Source organism: Cherax quadricarinatus, chromosome 42 (genome assembly GCF_038502225.1).
Source record: "Cherax quadricarinatus isolate ZL_2023a chromosome 42, ASM3850222v1, whole genome shotgun sequence".
NCBI classification, from domain to species: domain Eukaryota; kingdom Metazoa; phylum Arthropoda; class Malacostraca; order Decapoda; family Parastacidae; genus Cherax; species Cherax quadricarinatus.
In genome coordinates this window covers 1,505,684-1,528,648 of record NC_091333.1, presented here as the reverse complement: position 1 = coordinate 1,528,648, position 22,965 = coordinate 1,505,684, and the positions used below count along the sequence as shown (strand labels likewise).

Here is a 22,965-nt window from a genome sequence, read left to right as displayed (position 1 = left end):
GACAACTTGCAGAAATGTGTGGTGGAGTTGGTGTAACTGGCAGCTACACTGCTTTTACAGAGATGTACTGTAGCTACACTACCTCTTTCGAGACTGTTTTGGGTGTAGAGAGAGTAATTTTAATATGTTATGTATATAGAGGGAAAACTTTTAAGCTTGACTTTTTCTACAGCAATCAGTAGAGTTGTAACTTATGTACAAGCTGCTACAACATGTTAAAGGAAATTGGTTCTTGATATACTTTATTTATTTATTTATTATTATTACTCTTTAGCATAGATTTAAGTAGTATTTCTAATATGTACAGTTAACTACAATTATATGCACAATAAGAAAGGTAGCTAATGAGCAAACAGTACAATTTCAAAAGTATGCCTTATTATTTCAAACTGATTCAATGATCTTCAGTTTCATGGAGTGATTGAGATAGGTAATAGATTCGCTGGTATAATGGCCTGGCCCAGGCCTTTTCCAAGAGGTAGCCTGGCCTTGGCTCCCTTTCGTGGGAGTGTCTCAGACCAATGTCTGCCATGGGAGGAGGTACAAGTACATGTACCTCCTTGTCTTCTGAGACGAGCTGTCCCCAGGCCTAGCTCCATTCCCTGCTCCCACGGGGCTCGGAGGGAGAAGCTAGGCAACTCGAGCTGCCACAAACGCTGCCCACACTGGGCTCGAAGGGTATGGCAGCTACATAGCAGCAGATGATGTCAGGACGTGCAAAGGCAGCAAGCACTACAGGATTCTTTTTTGGAGCAACACCCCAGCTTTGGGCCGAAGCCCGAGCACTGGGAAAGCTCGAGAATGCCTCTTGCTGCGAGTGTTGATGTTGCTACTTCACTTGTCCATTGCACTATCTTGAGTGATTGAGATGGTGAAGATACAGGAAGCTACTTAGTTACAGTAGAAATATAATGGGAGAAGATGAGTAATCAATTTTCTTTCGGAGTTTGGGGAAGACTAGAAGAACAGGGACCCCTATGGGTTTAGCACTCCTCCATCAGTGTAATAATATTACTAATAATAGTGTTGGTGAATGTGTTTCCACTGTTGAGATCATTCTATCTTGATGAGAAATATCTGATCCAGTAAAAAAACAAAATGCTTAGTGAGCTTTTTTTCTTTTATAACAGATGATGTGACACTTACTACAGCTAACAACACTCCACAAGGACCAGAATGCGATATAGCAGAATCCATCCGAGACATTGATCCTATTCGACATAAGGATGACTCTCACAAGAGTGATACCCCACATAAGGTTGATCCCTTTAAGACTGAACATCACCGGGCAGATCTTGCAGAAGCATTAAGACAAGTTGAACCAATCAAGTCCAAAGATGACCTTGGTGAAGCCTTGAGACAGATTGAACCAATCCGATCAAAGGAAAGAAGCAGAGAGAGGGAAGAGAAAGGGAAGGACGAAACACAAACGATTAACATTAGAGAATTCTCGTCTTGCACCAAGGTCTCCTCTAACATGACAACCATGGTGACTACAACAGCAACAACTGTGTCATCTCTAGCAGCTACAACAAACTCTTCATCGTCAACCTCTGAAAATGAACACAAAAATATCAAGAATGAGGCAGTTGTGAGACGTAGGAATGCCCACTCTAGGAGGTACGACGAGCGGTGAGTATTGATATATTATTTCTGACTTGCAACAATTTGGTGTATATAAAATTGTTCTTAAACATGTGGAAGGTGGTGACTGAAAATGCAAGCTCTTGCTACAATTGTTTAAACAGGTGGAAGGTAAGAAAAGAAAGTATATGCAACTTTTGCAATCTTAACAAACATCGAAATCTTTAATGTTTGGTAATGTGCAAGCTCGTATTTGTTTTGTTGTGGTTAAATATGTCGAGTAAATAATAATAAGGAGATTAAGTGGGTATGGTAGCTGGAGAAACTTTTTTATATTGAAGGATTTTTTTTTATGTAAGTGAGAGAGAACAGGGGCATCGGTCTCACCAGATGAATCAACTTTGTAAGTACAGTGGATATTAATGAGATGCTTCAGCAGTATAGAAGAAAGTTTGGGGCTTGCATTCCTAGAGGCACACTCTGTACCATGTCAGCAAATAACACTTGTGATCACCATATTCAAAGGAAAATGTTTGTTGCAATAAACAGTGGAACAATCATTAGTTTGTTTAGTGCTGTACATTACGTTTTTTTTTTTTTTATTATTAGCACACTGGCCGATTCCCATATGCCATATACATTACTTATATGGCATATAATTATGATATTGGTTTACTGTTATATATTTATAATAACTCGTACTGGCTGCTGAGATCTGCAAATTATTTGAGTACAGTAATATATTTTTTTTTTTTTTGCGGGACATCATGAAACTATACCATAAATAATTGCTTATCGAATGCTAAATTTATGAATACCGATACTGTGCATATTAACTGAAGATCTACAGGATTTAAATTCTCAAATGAAATTATGACATTTCGATCCATCCTGGACTATTATCAAAGTGTAATTTAATATTGGTCCAAGACAGACTGAAATGTTGTTTTAGTTTTATTGCCAGTTTGTGGGTTAGTTGTGAATTGCTCCATAGTTTCCATGGTTGCAATAAAAGTCTACATGATGTTTGAACCATCCACCTACCTTCCTCCCCAGATGTATATACCCTGTTCATCATCCTATCCCTTTCCACCCCCTTTCCCATATGCCCAAACCACCTCAGCAACCCTTTCTCAGCCCTCTGAATTATATCCTTGTAGATCCCCATATTGTCTTGGAATTTCCATGCTCCAAATTCTCAGCGTAATATTCACACTTCACATTGCTCCCATACATAACATTTCTACTGCCTCCAGCCATCTCCTCACTGCAGCATTCAAAACCCATTCCTCACACTCTTATAAAGGTGTACTCTGGTACATTCCTTGTTTTGCCTCCGTAGATAAACTTTCTGCAGAAGCCTCAGCAAACCACCCACCTTTTTTTCCCTCATCTATTCTACAATTCACCTAGTGTTTCGTTGACCTATCTGCTGACATGCCTACCCCCAAATATTAAAATAAATTCATTTCCTCCATACCCCCTCCAATCTGATATTCAGTCACTGCTTGAACTTTGTTACTCTCGTCACCTTATTCTTTTCTTGTTTTTTATTATTATTATTATAATTATCATTAATACTATTATTATTATCATTGTTTTTGTCATAATTATTATTGTTAAGCATTAAACTCCCAAGGGTCATTAAGCATGTGAGGATGGGAGGCAGCCAGATTAAAGAAAAGCAGGTACAGTTCTTTGTATCTAAAGCCCCTTGCCTGCATTGAGGAACCTCCCTTGAGGAGGTTATAGAGCTACAGAGCCTTAGCCTTCACTGTTTGTTACACATCTCTGGTTAGGGTGGTTTTTCATCCTCAGGTTAAATTTGTATTGAAATGAGAATCTTGCTATATTGAAAAGTAAGAAATTATATAAGAAGTACTGGTGATGGAACTAGCGGACTTTCAATTGCAGTTTCAAAGCTCGATGTTAGTGTAGTTGTGGTCTTGCAGTGATGCCAGTTTAGTCTCTAGTGCTCCTTACACATAACTTGAAGTTAATATTGGAAGTTGTAGGGTATTACTAGTGCATATTTATGCATAGCTTTTGTTTACTATGCTAATTGCATATCTATATGTTACTTTTGTCAAAGGCATCGTTAGTGAGAGGACAAGACATCATTCCGTTCCAACTTGGAGTCTTAATGAGGGGACTAAGTAAGTCTTAGGGAGGGGGCTGTTTAGCATTTTTTTTACCACATATTTTATGATTATTTGGATTGTGTGTCATTATTTGTTGTTTTTCTGAGCAACTAGGAGGGGAAAGCGTGTAAAGATGTAAATGGTCCAAGTAAGGACATTGTACGATAAGGACATAGCACGGTAAATTTTTTCCTGATTATTATTATTAGACTTGGTGATGATTTTATATTTGCAGATATATATTAAAAGAGGTCATACAACTTCTGTTTTATGCAGAATTGTGCAGGGATTTTTGAAGATATGTACAGCATTTTTTTTTTAAAAAGTAAAGTATAAAATTGCCTCCAAAACTCACTCTGAGCAGAATATTTTTTTTGTATTCAGGGGTATTTTACAATACACTGTAACACATGATAATGTTGAAAAGAGTGTTTTAATTTATTCTATAATCCTTGAAGTTCAAGGACTTTACTTTATCCATTTTCAGTGGCATATCCAGTGTTTCATTCTCAAGGTGTGAGGAGCTTATGCTAGGATTTCAATCTGGGGGAAGGCTTTAAATATCATAAAATGTTGAAAAAAAAAAAAAATCAAAGAAAAAATCAAATTCTAAAACAAATTTGATTTTTAGCATGTATGTGAAATTTATTTAACTGATGCTTTCATGGTCACTGATTAATATAAATAATGATATATCAAGGATGAAGCTAGGTACACGAGCTGAAGGAATGATAAGCAAGGGCAGGGACAATACAGGATGAAAGAATTGTTCAGTATAATAAATTCAGTTAGGATCACATTCAGGAAAGGAGGTGTTTTTTAACAGATTTGAAGTTGCTGGCAGATAGATATATACGTACTTGAATTTTCAGGTAGTTTTTTCTAGATTTTAGGTCCTTTTATGCATATTGAGTTCTTGGAAAGATTGAGCAAGACACAGGAAATATCAGAGATTTTTGCGTCTAGTATTATGTCTGAGAGTTCTGATGCAACTATCAAGGAGTTTCAGGAATGGAGGGGGTAAAAGAGGTTTTGTGTGGAAGTGGCTTGGACATGCAACAGGCATTTGTTAGTGTGTTAGAATGGAAACGAATGGTTTTTGGGACCTGACGAGCTGCAGGAGTGTGAGCAGGGTAATATTTTGTGAAGGGCTTCAAGAAAACCAGTTAGCCAGACTTGAGTCCTGGAGGTAGGAAGTACAATGCCTGTACTTTAAGAGTTGTTTGGGATATTGGCTGTTTGGAGTGACATCTAAACTGTCATATCTGAGCACCTCTGCAAAGACAGTGATTGTGTGTGTATGACAGTGAAAGTGTTTCTTTTTTTGGTCACCTTGCCTTATTGGGAGACAGCTAATGTGTTAAAAAAATGTGTAAGTGAATTTTATGTATATTCAAAGGTTTAGGCTTTGGAAGAGTAGAGAATTGTATTGTCCTTTCAGTGGACTGGGTGGTCATTCATTTTTGTTATTTTTGGCTTAAGTTGATTTGCTTAGTTGATATCCAGGCACAAATAGCATAGGTGAGATAGGGGTAGATTAAAGAGTATTAGAACGTAAGTAATGCTGTTTGAGGTATGTACATGGTAATGTATCTTGGAGAGGAGGCCAACTGATTTGGATACTTTTTTTTGTAATGTGTTGAATTTTAAGTTGCTGTCTAGGAACTGACCTAGGAATTTTCCTTTGTTTTGCTGCCCACATCTTGAGGATGGGAAGGAGGGAGGTCAGGTTTACTCAACAGATCACCCTTCCAAGGTTTTGGTTCTGTAACCACTGGAAGATTACTGTTATGCAAATACTGTGTTATGAAGGTTACAGGGGTATAGAACAGGCTAGAAAATCAGTTTTAGACAAGGTTATTTGAAGGTGTCCTGTGGTTAATCCTTGTAGGGAAGCTGTCTGAGGGCTGCACCCTTATTGCCAATTATGATCTCTGATTAAATTAATCAGAAAAAAATTGGAGCTACCCTTTCCTTCCTTGGGTCAAACGTAATTATCTACCTCCCATTCCCCAGGTGTCATATGACCCTTGCGGGTTTAGTGTTTCCTCATGAATATTATTATAATAATCTGAGGGCTGAAGTAGCTGTATAGTTATGCATTATGGGTTCCTTAACTTTTGTATCATCACAGCAAATTACATAAAGTGTTTGGTTGGGGACACTGAAGCAATTTAAAATATGCTTAGGTATGGAAAGAATGAAGGACTCAGAAGGAACACTACGTATATGCAAAACTCAAGAGTCGCCAAATAGAACGTAAAGAACATGTAAAAGACCTGGGAATTATGATGTCGGTTGACCTTTCTTTTAAAGACCATAACAAGATAAAGATCACGACAGCCAGGAAGATGACGGGGTGGGTATTGAGAACTTTCAAAGCAAGGGAAATAATGCCAATGGTGACACTCTTCAAATCACTAGTGCTCCCTCACTTAGAATATTGCTCAGTGCTGACGGCCCTGTTCAAAGCAGGAGAAATTTCGGAGCTGGAACAAATACAAAGATCGTTAGCTGCTCACATTGAGCCAGTAAAGCACCTAAACTACTGGCACCATTTGAGCGGAGGAGAGAGAGATACATGATAATATATACCTGGAAGGCACTCGAGGGCCTGGTCCCAAATCTGCACACTGCCATAACAACATACATGAGTGAGAGATATGGGAGGAAGTGTAAAATAAACCCAGTGAGGAGCAGGGATGCAGTGGGGACAATAAGGGAACACTTTATCAACATCCGGGGTCCCAGATTATTCAACATCTTACCAGAAGATATCGGGAACACTGCTGAAACGAGTGTAGAAGCCTTCAAAAGGAAACTGGACAAATATCTTCACCAGGTGCCAGATCAGCCAGGCTGTGATGGATATGTGGGGGCAGTGGGCCTCCAGCAGCAAGAGCCTGGTTGACCAGGCAAGCACCAGATGAGCCTGGCCCATGGCCAGGCTCAGAGAGTTGAGAAACTCTTCAAAAGTATACGCACAATCAGACACAGAAGATACTTGAAGTTTTTGCAGATACAAAAGCCTAGAGGGGGACATGGTCACAGCACACAAAATACAGGTATCAGATGCGACGACAAAGACAGTATCTTGTCCCCCACGTATCACCTTTTTCTCTCCGGTGGCCTTATCCAGTGTTTTGACACACTGTAGCCACTTTGGTAATGTTGCATTAAATTTTGGTTACAAGTCTTACCTCCTGAGCAACTCAGTTTGCCCAGAGGTGGAGTTCCTCCCAGTTTGTATGCACAGCAAAAGGGAAGTGAGTAAAGGTTAGGTTTGTCAAGAAACAGGACTAGTGTTTCTTGATGTGGGTCTTAGTCATATGATAACCCACAGCTGGAGCTTTTGGTCATCTGACCAAGGCCTTCCTCTGGCTTACCGGTCCACCCCTTTAAAAATTATGATTTTTATAACCATTTTTTTCACTGAGTAAAGCTTTCTCCTGCTGTTATGTCACAACAACAGAACATCACCATGCACAATTCCTTAACTACTATAATATTTTTTTTTCTCCCATTCCCATACCTTTTACTTTTAAAATGCAGTCTTTATAATCTACTTATTTTAATTTTGTGTTTTAAACAGAACCCATTTTATATTAAAATACTGGGTTGACTCATTTGGCGCCTCTACATAATAGTGATCAATTCTCATGATAGAATTAAGGCAGTTGTGTCCCCCAGTAGTATAATATAATTAGGGATGTACTTCTAATAATGAGTCTAACTGCTGCTTAGTTACATAAATTCATTTTGTGTCCTATAACCCCATAAGATACTTAATATGCCAATAATCTGTTGTTGGCTAGTAGACAGGTCAATCCAACCCTGTATTCATTCTTGCTTAGCACTACTGATGCTGTAAGTTTCAGAGACAGGGTCAGAAGATGCACTTTCAAAAGAAGTGTGTTATTAGTCCTATCTATCACAGCAGTGTTATACTCTTAACATCAGCCCATGTCTGAAAAGCTTTAATTTTTTTGTACACCAGGTATACAAGCATTACACCCTGAGTGTCCATTCCCTCTTGATCTCTCCATTTTCAACCAACCATGGGTCCTGGAGCCTACCTCCCTAGTCCACTCCATATGTTATGAGTGAAGTGGTGCCACAAACTGCCCTTAGTCATGTCATCCACGACAATTCTTTCTCACTGTCTGCACCTGGGGTTATGTAATCATTTTCCGGTGGGTTAATTTTGGAGGACCACAGATCCTGTGGTGAGACTGGCCAGGAGGTTGGAAAGCAAAAATTTTCCCCTCTGCAATGCTGCTGACACAATAGATTTTGTATCCTAATCTACTACATGCAACATAACCCTACACCAAATTGGGACTTAATTATGCACTAACAAAAGGTAACTACATTTCTTGGTGAGAATAGTGTCACTTATATTCAGATTACTCTAATAACATGCAATCTCTTCACTGTTCACCATGAGCTATGTAATTGGAGTGCTCCCGAACTCAACAGTCTTAACTTTTCTACTACACAATCCAACCAACAAATTGTGTTGTCCAGTATGTCTCCCTAGTTTCATGTGCCAAACTTTTGAGATGATAATTCTAAACTGTCTCCACTAAAGAAATACAACATGCCTGTTCCCCTAATTGCATGATGCAGTTAGTGTAATATATATCATAAATAACTGTAAGACACACGTGCAATAGTTGAGTATGTTTACTGTTGAAACTTTTTTGCCTACACAGTAGGCTTCGTCAGTCAAATACAGAGGCAGCAGATGTAGTAGTGAAGTAATGATGTAATCAGTCCATCAACCAAGGTTGGTGGACTGATTATATCTGCTGCCTTTGTATTTGACTGACGAAGCCTACTATGTATGCAAAACGTTTCAATAGTAAAGATACCAAACTTTTACACATGTCTTAATCATCAACGTGTCGGTTTTTTTCATACCTTTTTCAACATAGATAACTAGTGCACCTTCATCACCCTGCACAGCAACAACACAATACCATCTTTCATGCTATCTTTGATATACCTTTGAAGAGTTTCGAGAGTTTCACTACTCTCGGAGCCGGGCCATGGGACAGGCTCATCTGGTAGTAGCCTGGTCAACCAGGCAGTTGCTACCGGTGGCTCGCTGCTCCACATATCCATTACAGCCTGGTTGATCTGGCACCTAGTGAAGATACTTGTCCAGTTTCCTCTTGAAGGCTTGTACACTTGTTCCAGCCGTGTTTCTGATATATTCTGGTAACCAATATCTTAAGTGATATTGCTAGAATGGATATAGGCAAATATCATTGCTGCTAAACCAACCCTTTAAAGGCCTTGATGCTGGTGAAGGGCTCTTGATCCAAGGAATTCGAAACCTGATTCTCTCAATCATTTCAGAGGTGCTGTATGATCCTACAGGTTTACTGCTTCTTCTATCGACATTAGTATCATAATTCACTAGATCAGGGCATAGAATTGTAACTTAAAACATTGAACTGGGCATTCCTCAGGGAGGAGTTTGCACCGCATTTAATTTTTCAATACAATGCCAGCTTTCCACAACTCGCGCACTGAGGGACTAGGGATCGCTCCCTGACATGTATGAAGTGTTGGACATGTTTCTTACATCTGCTGCTCCTGTTCGCCTAGCAGTAGGTAGGTATCTGGGTGTTAAGCGAATGGTGTGGGTAGCTTCCTGGGGAAGAGGATTAAAGGACCCTAATGGAAATAAAGTTGACAGTCCTCGATGACGTACTGGCATTATTGGATTATCCTGCGTTGCTAACAATATGGATTAATGATCGGAACAAAATTTGCCGCTTCGACCACCATTACAAGTTTCTGGTTATATTCTAGTTGGTTCAGTGTTGATAGCGCCAGAGTGAAACGTGAACAATAGTGCTGACATCTGCAGTGTGGAACGTGAACAATAGTGCTGACATCTGCAGTGTGGAACGTGAACAGTAGTGCTGACATCTGCAGTGTGGAACGTGAACAGTAGTGCTGACATCTGCAGTGTGGAACGTGAACAATAGTGCTGACATCTGCAGTGTGGAACGTGAACAATAGTGCTGACATCTGCAGTGTGGAACGTGAACAGTAGTGCTGACATCTGCAGTGTGGAACGTGAACAGTAGTGCTGACATCTGCAGTGTGGAACGTGAACAATAGTACTGACATCTGCAGTGTGGAACGTAAACAGTAGTGCTGACATCTGCAGTGTGGAACGTGAACAGTAGTGCTGACATTGCAGTGTGGAACGTGAACAATAGTGCTGACATCTGCAGTGTGGAACGTGAACAATAGGGTTTTTGATATAAGCCTCGTCATATCTTCAACCTTCTGTCAGTCTTAGCCTCCAGGAGGAGAGACCATGTTGTCACCAGCCCTGATCGTCCTCAAGATAGTATTCATTGACTGAAATTAACATGTCATTGTTAAGCAACCCATTCTCTCACTATGAGTGAAGTTTAAAAAGACACTTGAGCAAACACAAGGACATATTTGTCCTGGAACCGTGATCAAGGTCCCAGGACCGAAATATATCGTAGGGTTTGCTGAAGTGCCTTTTTAAACCAATTTATCGGTATCAGTTACCAAGGTTTATACCAACCTTTTTTTTTTAATACATTGTAATAATAACAATGAGTTGAGAGATCTTAAGGACTAATAGTATTTACATAAATGTGACTATAACTTGAATTTAGGTTGCTCCAGTACCTTGCATAAAGAGCCCTTCATAAGTATCAAGGCACCTTCACCTTGAAGCGAGCTGTGGTAATACTCAGAGGTAAACAAATATATGATTTCTAAGACACGAGTGAACACGTAGCTGTCTCCACCACTAATGTCTGTGACTGAAACTCTTCCCATGATATTTGTGAGTTAGGGGTTGCTGATCCGAGGAATTAAGGCTCTTAGATCATGCTTGATTACCTCTCATTCCTCAGGCGTTGTGTGACCCCTACAGGTTAAGAGCTTCACGTGAACGTAATAATTACGATATTTGTGCTGAGTTATTTTCTTGGTTATTGAGTGTTTTTGTCTACAGTATCCTAACATGAATGCAAAATACTGTAGCATATTGCCTTGGGCACACTTGTTCTTAACTGACACCGAACCTCGGAAGTGTCTACACTGATAAACCATCGGATGCCACACTTCAGAAATTTGTGAAATCCAAGATGGCTGCCAAGGTGGCCAGTGATATCCATGAATATTAAGAGGTATAGATCATGATGGATGCTTTGTAATTTATTCACATTTATTGCTAACATGTTTTCTTATAAAGAAGTCACATTTTCGAATTAAATGACACAAATGCCTACCTGCTTTCACACTGATATGAATGTTGGAATGATGATTCTGTATAAATCCAAGAAGGCTGCCATCTTCACCATGAAGCAGTGGTTAGACAAGACGCACCTGCCCAGCGTCTTCTGCATTAGGAAGGAGCAGGAACGTGAACTAGATATGTATGGCTTCTTAAAGAATACAAATTATTTTGGTTCAGATTCAGAGAACATTAAACAATGTACCAAGTAACTTAGATGCCACTCATATAGATAATGCAGTGTGCTGAACAGTAATCATTTGTGAATGGTCTGTATGTTTTAAACAGTTGATTACCACCAGTACACATCCCTTCCCTTTTTCTCTATATTAGTAGATAATATATGCACTCGCATTTAAGACTAAATTCTCTAAATGCCATAGCAATTTCATGAGAACAAAACAAGGGTCAAATCACAAATTTTCTTTTGACATCCTTAGGATTTTAAACATTTTCTCTAACATTAAACTAATAACTAAGATACTAATGAACAAAATTTTCCATGTCTTCATCATCCAAATTTTCATGGTCAACTGCCAGATACTACACATTTGCAAAACATAGAGCAAGAAAGATGAGCAGCTGCACATTAATGTGCCAAGAGATGAACAGATCTGATCACTGCTGCAGCTGCAGTAGATGATTTTCAAGACCTGTGATGGTGCAACCTGAACATCCTGAGGTAAAGGAACACCACAGTGTCTTAGCAAGCTCGTCCTTCCACACACATTTCACTGGATGCAAGTGTGGAGACTGCTCAGTCGAGCACTTCATGAAAACGAGCTGTCTAGTCGCTTTAACTGAATTCCCCAGCATTTTTAAGTTTTAGAATAAGACATGCACATTTTTCATGTACTTAAGAGCGAAATTTTATAACCTCGGTTGGCAGCGCACTCAGTTCACATACTGAGTGTCCGTGGTTCGATTCTCGGCATGGGTGGAGACGTTGGCTATGTTTCCTTACACTTGCTTCTCCTGTTCACCTAGCAGTAAGTAGGTACCTTGGTGTTAGTCGACTGTTGTGAGTGGCATCCTAGGGGGGGGGGGTATTAGTATACCTTAGATAGGGTTGGGCTTGAAATGAGCTGAGGTAAAATAACAGCTCCTTAGCCTGTAAAATTTGTGTGAATAACTTGTGAGTAACATCTCTTATGTTTGCTGAGGGTTCTAATTTTTTCAACTCATTTCCTGCTTTAAGAGCCTAAATTTACAGTCATAGTTTTACCTATGATACAGTAACCTGCCAGTCTGTCACAACCAGTGAGTTCATGAATTGACAGCATTTGTGAAGATGCATGACTGTGTTTAGCAACTGTGGTACCAGTGTTAACTGATGAACGTCCCTGACTTATGATCAACTCTCCAAGCATAGTAATGCACTAACAACATAAGACATCAGTGACATCACGTATAACTTTGATACTTTGACATCTGAGAATTGCCAGTGATACCACTTGGTGAGGAATGATTACATCACTTCCCTCATGTATAGCTTTTCAAGTCATATACTTGATAACTAACTCGCTACATATCTCTGTTATTAGTATAGATGATCTAGCAAACACTAGACTGCTAGTCACAAGTTCACCACGTGCCATATAAATCAAGTGTCTTGTTTTTCTGCGACACCAGAGGCATATTAGAAACCTGAGTTGCTCGATCACATCAAGTACCACTTTTGATACAGTACTTGTGGTACAAGTCAAAGATTACGTGCACCTTGATACTTTCTTTAAATTTTTGTTAGTAACATTTCACAAAATTCGCAATTAGGTTTTTTACTGTCCTTACTTTGGTAAGGAACTGCTCAAAGACTGGCACATCTATGACAGTGGCATCTACCTGGAGGATATTCCGGGGATCAACGCCCCAGCGGTCCGGTCCATGACCAGGCTTCCTGGTGGATCAGGGCCTGATCAACGAGGCTGTTACCGCTGGCCGCACGTAGTCCAACGTACGAACCACATCCCGGCTGATCCGGCACTGACTTTGGGTATCTGTCCAGCTCCCTCTTCAAGACAACCAGGAGCCTATTGGTAATTCCAATTATGGCTGGTAATTCGCATTTTTTTTTGTCAGACATTGAAGTTGGCACTGGTGCTGATTCGTATTTCACGTTCTTTAACATCACGAGAATTGATAAGACCTGGAGCAGAGAAACTGGTTTGTAATCAAAATGCTTCTGCAGTGTTGATAAGACATTTTGCCACAATCTTTACAACCATGTGATACTAACAAACATTCATGCACCTCACTTGAAGTCTTAAATTATTGTATTATCACTGCTGTGTCTTCTAAACTATTATCGAATGCAGTCTTACTGCTACATAACGTTTGGTGTCCCCAAACAGCTTATTCTCTCAAGTTACGAATCTCTCTCAGCAACACTCGGCGTACGCAGATCACTGACAGCACCTTGTCTTGCCTTCTCTTGCTATATGACCCTTAAGGGTTTAGCGCTGCATTATGATTATTATAATTACCTGTTCGTGATGTAATGAACTCGACCTGTTTCTCTACCTACCTTAGATCAAATCTGATTGCCTTCCATATTATCCTCCCTCTCGTCCTGGCACTGTGACTCCTTATGGATACACAAATAACCGCACATAGAAGAGAAGAGCTTACGACGACGTTTCGGTCCGACTTGGACCATTTACAAAGTCACACTAACGAGAATCAGAGCAGGATGGGTATATATAGGCAGGAGGTGGTAGTGGTGGTAATAGTAGTGCTCTCCTTCTGGTTAGTGTGACTTTATAAATGGTTCAAGTCGGACCGAAACGTCGTCGTAAGCTCCTCTCTTCTATGTGCGGGTTATTTGTGTATCGTTCCAGTCACGGTATTGTGCCTTTTTTTTGTTACTCCTTATGGATTTAGCGCTCCCCGTGAATGTATTAATAATGTACGTTACCTGTACTCTACCCACATATCCTTTGGTTTGCTACAGACATTAAGACTAGGATGTTTTGACAAACGGCTAATTTCCATATGTTTACCTGCGGGAAGGTTAACATGGGGTCATATCTGAGTGAATGTATCGCACTACAGAATAGACAATGCAAATTGAAGTTCAATAATTTAACCTCATAATGGCGCCGTTCATTTTCCTAGTAATTGTCACTTTTTTTTGAACATCATTATTCTCGGATCTGGTGCTGTAAATGTCCTTTTGATGGTAATGGTTTTATTTTCATCCATTTTTTGTTGTAGTTCCTCATCAACGTTATCTCCTGGGTGTTGACGGGCAACAATTGACTTGATTTGCCCGAAATACTTTGGATAATAAGGGACTTTCTATATAGTATTACGTCATTGATGTCAGCTATGGTCTGTATACCTTATACATGTGGAAATAATAATATTATTATTATTATTATATTAATGGTTATTATTCCTGACGCTCCAGATGTATGAACATTATCTAGTTCTTTCTAAAAGCAATCTAAATTAATGTCACTGTCTTAAAAAAATATGAAATTGAGGAACTTAAATATCCTCCTAGACTTGTGACACGAATGAAAGTATAGGACTGTTAATATTTTAATTGTCAAGTTTTGAAAAAGAACAGATGCCGGCGCTTTGATATTAAGCGGAATTAGATCAGTAGCCATCTTGCATTCTCATATGCTGATTTGTCCAGTCATCATTAGAGCGTAAAAATTAATATCTGACCTGAAAAAATATAAAATGTGCAACTTATTAAATTAAAATTCCCAACATTCGTGCTTATATTCTGTATGCATGAATTCACAGGAGATAGATCACTGCATTAGCAGGCTTCCTGGATTTTCAAATTCCTAGAGGATGACAGAGTGCCACCCACTGGATGATCATTCTACACACCTAAAAGTCTTTAATTCTGCTGAGAATATTTATGTGCCGCAAAATTCCATGGTTCAGCCCCACTCCCTCAAAAAAAAAAAAAAAAAAAAAAAAAAACGGGTTTAGCAACCAGACGTTAGGCGCATCACCATCTGCTCCAGGTGGTTGCTACTTTGGTAGCCTATCGTTAACACCAAACATCCTGGACCTAGGACATCGCTCTATGCTCCATTTGCAGTGAAGAAAATACTAGCGATATGAAACTATTTTCTAAATCTAGAAATGTAATGGGGGACTGTCGCAGGTGTGGCCCCGAACACCTGTCAACACATATGTTAGGGGTTGCCAAGTTAACTATCTACTTCTATAAGAATTAAAAAAAATTATTACTAGAATATGAAGTTGGTTTATGCAAGTTAAATAAAAGCCATTCACTGTTAAGTAATTGTAATATTTGTTTCATCAGTAAATGTGGATAAAATGCACCTGAGTTTCCACTTGAGAGAGAAGCGATAGCAACATCCTGTGGATGTAAACAGTGCCACGCGTTCATCACTAAGGCAGGCGGTGCCGTGAGAGTCAGACTTAGACAGAATCTTATGGCACTCGGATGTAAAATCGTTATGGTTTGGGATGAGCACTGGCGAAGAGGGTCCAGTCAACACAGTAGGGAGCAGTAGTAGCTCCAGTACCTAGAATAGTGCCAGTAGCACCTAAACTTTTTCTGGCCTACTAGCAAGTCTTCTTACTGTCCCTGTACAGCGAATTCTACCGTATTCCCACGTGTAAAGTGAATTCTTTGTTGTAATCAAGCCTAATGCAAGTTATTCTTTGTTTAAGCGAATTCTTTATAGTCGATTAAAGCGAGTCCTTTGTGCAAAGGTAATTATTCTTGTACTCGCGCTTAAGCGAATTCTTACTTGCTCTTGAGTATAAAGCGAATTTTTCGCCGTCTTCTAATATGCAAAACAAATCTTTGGCGTTTTGTTGATGTGGTATCTTTATCTGAACCACTAGTTTCACTCTGAATTCCGCCGCTGCCAACTGCATTCTGAATCGCGCATTATATTTTTGAAGGAAGAGGGAATTTCTTGGAATGAATCTCTCATTGGAAGCTGTACCCTAACACTGTACCCAAAGTCCATCACTACAGCCACCTGTACCTTGGATTCTTAATTGTCATCCGCCAGGGAATGGTAAGGAATCTTTGGCATACTGCTGGTACCGAGAGTGTTAACAGTAAGTTATCTTTCAAGTACAGCACATGATAATGAGTTTATAGATTGTAGTGTTAGTCATACTCTATATTGCTTAGGCTCTGTATAGCTCTCTAGGTGATAGCTGTCTAAAGTTAATATATGTTGATTTTCAGTATCACATGTTAGTGGTATTTCTCCGTATATATTGGTGGTGTTGAAAGTGACTAGTCAGATTCAGGATATACGCTTGAGAGGCGGAGCTTCAAGGTAAAGGTGATAATGGTCATATCGATGGAGTGTCTGAGGCGCGCTCTAGGCTGTTAGTATTATTGTGCACTCAGTGGCACACACAAGGCAGTGCCAGCTGTCCTAAGTAGTGCCACATGTTGACACATGATGTCATCACTACGCCACATTGAGGTGAGGTAAACAACATAGCCCGTACACTAAATCATAACTTGATTGACGTAAAGAGGTATATAGTGCATGTTATTATTCATTTTAAAACATAATTAACTGTAATTAACTTGTTTTCCAGTTAAGGTTAAGGAAGTCGGGGTCACCTAAGTTGTCCTCTGCGCATTTCTGTATGCTTGAAGTTTCGTGGAAATTTTAATATTTGTTATTCTCGGTTACGTTAGAACGTATATTAAACTATATTTCCGTACAATTACTCGATAATAACGAAATTTCAAAAGCGATGGTATGTCTGGCAGCGCGGGGATGAGGTGGGGAAATTTCAATCGTGCGTTTTCACACTTAGAGTAAAAGAATATGGAGGACAGATTATAATATATTGTAGAGTATATACCAGCAAGAGGCAGGATACATGGTAATGTTAAGACCGGGAACCACAGCAGTTATATTACTTGGGAAAAGTAGAACAACTTTGTAGTACCTAGTCAGTGGTCAGGCTTCAGACACATTTTATTGTACAACAATAGAGGAATGGAATAGACTTCCTGCACACATCAAAGCTTGTCATAACATGAACCAGTTCAAAAAGAGAACCAAAATGTACCTAATGAATATGACTACAGAAAGGGAAGAGTGATTTCTTTATATCTAGCATGTACGATGATGTGATATTGTATTTAATATCAGTGTAAGTATCTGATTTTACCTTCCCCCTAGTATATCTCCTTTCATTATAACTACTTATCACATAGTTAAGTTACCTGTTTTTAACTTTTAAGTATAAGTAATACTTATGACAAGGACTCCAATGGAAATAAGCCACTCTTGTCTGACTTTTTGGATTATCCTGGGTTCTCTACACACATGCTGCTATGTATGGTAATTTATGTAACTTACGTGTGTGATGTATAGTACCTGGTAGCAGGAGGCAGGATACATGGTAATGTGTCCGCCAAGTTTTTCAAGCTGTTACGTATTGACTGTTAAGAAGTACGTCAGTCATCCTTTACTATTGTTACTGCCTACTGCTGCTACTACCTACTGCTGTTACTACCTACTGCTGTTACTACCTACTGCTGCTACTACCTACTGCTACTACCTACTGCTGTTACTACCTACTGCTGTTACTACCTACTGCTGTTACTACCTACTGCTGTTACTACCTACTGCTGTTACTACCTACTACTGTTACTATCTACTACTGTTACTACCTACTGCTGTTACTACCTACTGCTGTTACTACCTACTGCTGTTACTACCTACTGCTGTTACTACCTACTGCTGCTACTACCTACTGCTGCTACTACCTACTGCTGCTACTACCTACTGCTGTTACTACCTACTACTGCTACTACCTACTGCTGTTACTACCTACTACTGCTACTACCTACTACTGCTACTACCTACTGCTGTTACTACCTACTGCTGTTACTACCTACTACTGTTACTACCTACTACTGTTACTACCTACTACTGTTACTACCTACTAGTCACCCACTCCTCCCTGCTACCCCTCACCCCACTCCTCCCTGCTACCCCTCACCCCACTCCTCCCTGCTACCCCTCACCCCACTCCTCCCTGCTACCCCTCAACCCACTCCTCCCTGCTACCCCTCTACCCACTCCTCCCTGCTACCCCTCAACCCACTCCTCCCTGCTGTCCCTCGCCCCACTCCTCCCTGCTGTCCCTCACCCCACTCCTCCCTGCTGTCCCTCTCACCTCACTCCTCGTTACCTTCACCCCACTTAGTGTCACATATTGAGGACACTGTAAATCTCCAGGCGGATGTAAACCAAGACTTCGAGTGAACCACAGAAAAAAAATATTTAAAGAGGATAAATTTCAGTACTTCCTTATGGAAAATAAATAAAAACTAGAGCGGAATATAAAACAAATGTAAAGGACTCGGGAGTGATAATGTGAGAGGATCTTGTCTTCAAGGATCATAAGTGTCGCTATAAAGAACAAAGTCACAATACCGTGACTGGAACAATACACAAATAACCCGCATATGAGAAATTAGCTTACGACGACGGATGGATAAATAGATAACGGACGGACGGATGGATATTAAAGACCTTCAAAACAATGGATGCCAAATCAACGATCTTCTTTAAGTCACTTGTTTTCTCTAAGCTGTACACTAACAGATCCTTACAAAGCAGGTGAAATTGTGGATATGGAGAATGTACACAGCGCTGTATAGCACTTGTGGTTTAGCGCTTCTTTTTGATTATAATAATGGAGAAAACCTTCACTGCACGTCCAGCACCTAAATTATTGGGAACATTTGAAGTCTCTTGACTTGTACTCATTAGAACGCAGTCGAAAAAGTTATATCATAATTTACACCTGGAAATTCCTAGAGGGACTGGTCCTAATTCTGCACACAGTAATGCAGTCGACGTACGGTGCAGTATACCCCCAGTGAAAAGCAGGGGTGCCTTGAGTACGCCGAAACAACGCAGTAAGTGTAAGGGGTCCAAGACTCTTCAAGAGCCTCCCATCATACGTAAGGGAGATTACTAATAGTTAGTTCCTGACTAGCGGGCTGTGGTTTGTACGTTGGACTGCGTGCGGCTAGGAATATCAGCCTGGTTGATCAGGCTCTGATCCACCGGGAGGCTTGGCCATAAAAAAAAGTGGGTTAGAACCCACGATCAGAGAGTCTCAAAACTCCAGACCGTCGCGTTGGCCATGGGCCGGCCCACGGGGGGCGTTGACCCCTGGAACACCCTCTAGGTATAAGGTAAATTCCCCAGGCGCTGTGTAACCTCAGCTGATTTAGCGCTTTCCTAGCAAATGAAACTGATTACTGCAGGCAGGTTTTTCTGTCATGGTCGCAGACGTTGTGGAGGTCACAGACAGGGGTCAAAGACATTATGGAGGTCACAGACGTCTGTGTGCTGGGCGCACGTTGAACTTGGCGTTGAACCTCAGAGCAGTGGTGTCTGTTGAGGGAGCCCTGGTTAATGTTGACATCACCACCAGTGTATATACACACTATCACGTACACACATCCACCATTATTGTACACACAAAGCCACCACAGATGTTCACACGCTGTCACGTACACACCACCCCCATTAGTGTATACACACAACCGCAAGGTGTACACACCACCACTACAGATGTACACAATTGCTACCTGGTACACACCACAACCACCATAGGTGTACTCATTACCATAAATGTACACACTCCACGTTTATACTTTCACAGGTGTGGTTATAATTTTTCCCACTACGGGTAACTTCGTAACAGTTCTTCCTCTGACTGGATAGAAACATAGTGTTAATATAAAAAAATACAATCACACGAGTAACGTCACTTTTTCTTCATTTAAAAAAATCACCCTTGACTAGGATATTTTGTCAATATTTTTCCGAGTCGACTGCAAAGTGTCTTACTTTAGCGGGGAAATTAAGACACTTGCTTAACACACAAGCTCTTTGAAGAATAACACACGTGCACATGTGTCTTACTCATAACTTGTGGGTATTTTATACCATTTTCAACATAGAGAACTTTTATCAGGAAACTATATATATATATATTTTATATATATATATATATATATATATATATATATATATATATATATATATATATATATATATATATAATATAATTCTGTCACCGGGGATTTCGGCCATGATTTAGTGGGAAATGTACGTTGAATTAGTTGAAAATGTGCATTGATTTAGTGGGAAGTGAGCGTTGATTTAGTGGGAAATATGCATTGCTTAGTTGAAAATTATGTTCATATATCGGAGTGTTTATTTATCAATTGAAGGCATGTTGCTAATTAACGTTGACGTAAGTGATATAACTGAAGGTTGTAGTCAGTGATTTATTTTTGATGGGGAGTGAGGGAAGGGGGAAGAGTTGATTCTCAGCTCGTGATCCCGTCTACCAGACTAATGTTGGAGGAGGTTATTGCATGTTCTTTCCGTAGATGTCATTATTTTATACTCTTGTATGGTATTGTCTTGTCTGCAGAGAGTTGGGGTTGGTGGAGGTGTGGGGGGCGTGAGCTAGGCTGGGAGGGGATGATATTGTTGGTGGGGAGAGGGCCTATTGTTGTTGGGGAGAGATGGGGGGGGGATATTGCTGGGTCATGTTGCGTGATCCAAGAGAAAGTACCAGGCTGTCTTAAAGTTTTTTTTTGTTGTTTTCATATAATGTTATCAGACTGGGAGACAATGGGTGCTCTTGTTGCGCCCGGCATAAATCCCGCTCTCTTTTGTTTCCTATGTTAATGAGACGCGTGGAATAAACCCACAAGTGTTGAAATCTTCTTCCAAGATCTGAGGTGAGAAGACTCACCTGTTGGGACATACAGCCAGGTGGCTTCAAGGTTGCTCGGCTACACCTCCGTACAATACAAGCGATATGATATAAAAGAGAGAGAGTACAGTTTAGGACATTTATTAAAAACAAGTATTCGCCACTGGTGGCTTTATTAGTCCAGATAAGCAGGATTTAGCGGGTCTTCCTTTCCATTATCTACCTAATAATCGAGCCTCTACAATTTCCTCTTTCTGCTCTAGCTGCTTCGCCTAGTGAAGAGTCTGACCAAAGGCCGTTGGGTTAATTGGATTATATTATTCAAAACTGTTTTAATCCCCAAAAGAGATAGTAAACTCTGTGTATATACATAAACATCCACCGCGCTGAAAGACCTATACGGGAGCTTCCTATTAGTGTGCTTTGTCTTGACCTTGGAGTAACTTAGCACTCTTTGAGAACACTAATTAAGGGTTTTAGCCGTTTTAAAGATGTTAGGGAGTCAACGAGAGTGTTATAGAACGAGGACAGGAGTCAGGTGGTTAACCGTCACAAATAAAGTAACAACACTAAGGTACAGGTTAATATCTAGTTGCATGATCTTAGTTACCCCTTTGGATGGTTCAGGTTCACATACCTTATTCTAGTTTAGGTTACCAAGGTCTGCTTTTATTTTTAACGTTTGTGGGGGTGATTAAGGTTTCCTAGCAGAGCACACCCGTGGTAGCAGTGTTTCCGGATACCTCAACCTGGATATTCAAACACTAAACATTACACTATTACTTTTGTGTTTACTTTTAATGTCAAAATTATATAAATCAGATACAGTATCTTAGAACAGTATGTTTATGTCAACATACATATATAATTTTTTCATTTATGTTGTGAAAATTAGTGATTTTTTAACCAAAAGAACCTTAGAAAACTTGCCTAACCTTATTGTAACAAGTGCAATTTAATTTAGCCTAATCGAACTAAATATATTTTAGAAAAGTTTAAAATAATTTAGTAATAAATATACAATGTAATATTTTTTTTAGTTAGGTTCAGAATGATTTTTGCGAAATTATTGCATACACAAATTTTCGTTTGCCTTATTCGGCAAGAAGAGCGTTGCTATTTAAGCCAGAATTGCAAGTTTTACCTATTCGGCACGATATATATATTCCAACCTGAGGAAATCTCTTAAAATAAAGACTTTAGGGTGTAATTAACGCTGCATTTATTATTCACTTTTTTTTAATGGGATGAAGGCTTAGTCCTCCGTCCACTAATCTCAAGATACTTACAATCTCTTATTACCATGGGTGATAACTGCATATTTGAACGTTTCCTTGTTACTCTCCACAACCTCGTTGCCAGATCTATCGCTGGTGATTTTTTTATTACTTATAAGACATAACCTAACTTAAAATTAAAAAAAAAAAGAAGAGTATTTAAAAGTTTACAGGAAACGTTTAGGAATTGACGTTGGTACCTTAGGGTACTTTTTCAGAAAATGATGGTATTAAAGTGGTGATAGGCTGATGTAACAAATATTCGTACAGCTAGGCTACCACACACACACACACACACACACACACACACACACACACACACACACACACACACACACACACACACACACACACACACACACACACACACACACACACACACACCTTGGCTACCCCACAACTTTGCTGTGAGTAGTTTCGCTTCTACTTTGACCTTTAACGCTATGTTATTCTTCAGTTACCACCCCACTTTCCTTCTGGTAGATCTGTTCGTTATTGTGTTCATTTCTCCGTTCTGTCGTACACTGATTTTCACATTTTTTTCGTGTTGACACTTTTAGGTTTATGTACGTCTAGTTAAACCACCAGCTCACTGGTTCTTTGTGTCTTCCTGTGTGTGTGTGTTTGTGTGTGTGTGTGGTGTGTTTGTGTGTGTGTGTGTGTGTGCGTTTGTTGTGTGTGTGTTTGTGGGCGTGTAGGTGCAGTGCCATGGTGTGTGTGGGGGGGAGTGGAAGACAGTATGGTGTTGAGTGGTAGAACTGGTTACCATTTGTCATGGTAACTGTTATAATGCTCTTCCCCCTTGCCACCCCCTCCCCCTCTCTCTTCTGTCTCTCTTTTCTCTCTCTCCTTTCTCTCTCTCCTCTCTGTCTTTATATCTCTCCCTTTTCTTTCTCCCACCTACCTCTCCCCTCCTCCCTCTCCCCTCCTC

At 39.9% G+C, this 22,965-nt stretch overlaps 1 protein-coding gene across 1 annotated transcript in view; it reads left to right on the top strand.

Moving 5' to 3' along the window:
* The window catches only part of LOC128695569 (uncharacterized), an 854,631-nt gene that overhangs the window by 674,332 nt on the left and 157,334 nt on the right, over window positions 1–22,965 (top strand). The window contains exon 18 of the mRNA XM_070093194.1: window positions 1,131–1,632. Within this exon, the coding sequence (XP_069949295.1) occupies window positions 1,131–1,632 (502 nt within the window). The remainder of the gene's footprint in view (window positions 1–1,130; window positions 1,633–22,965) is intronic.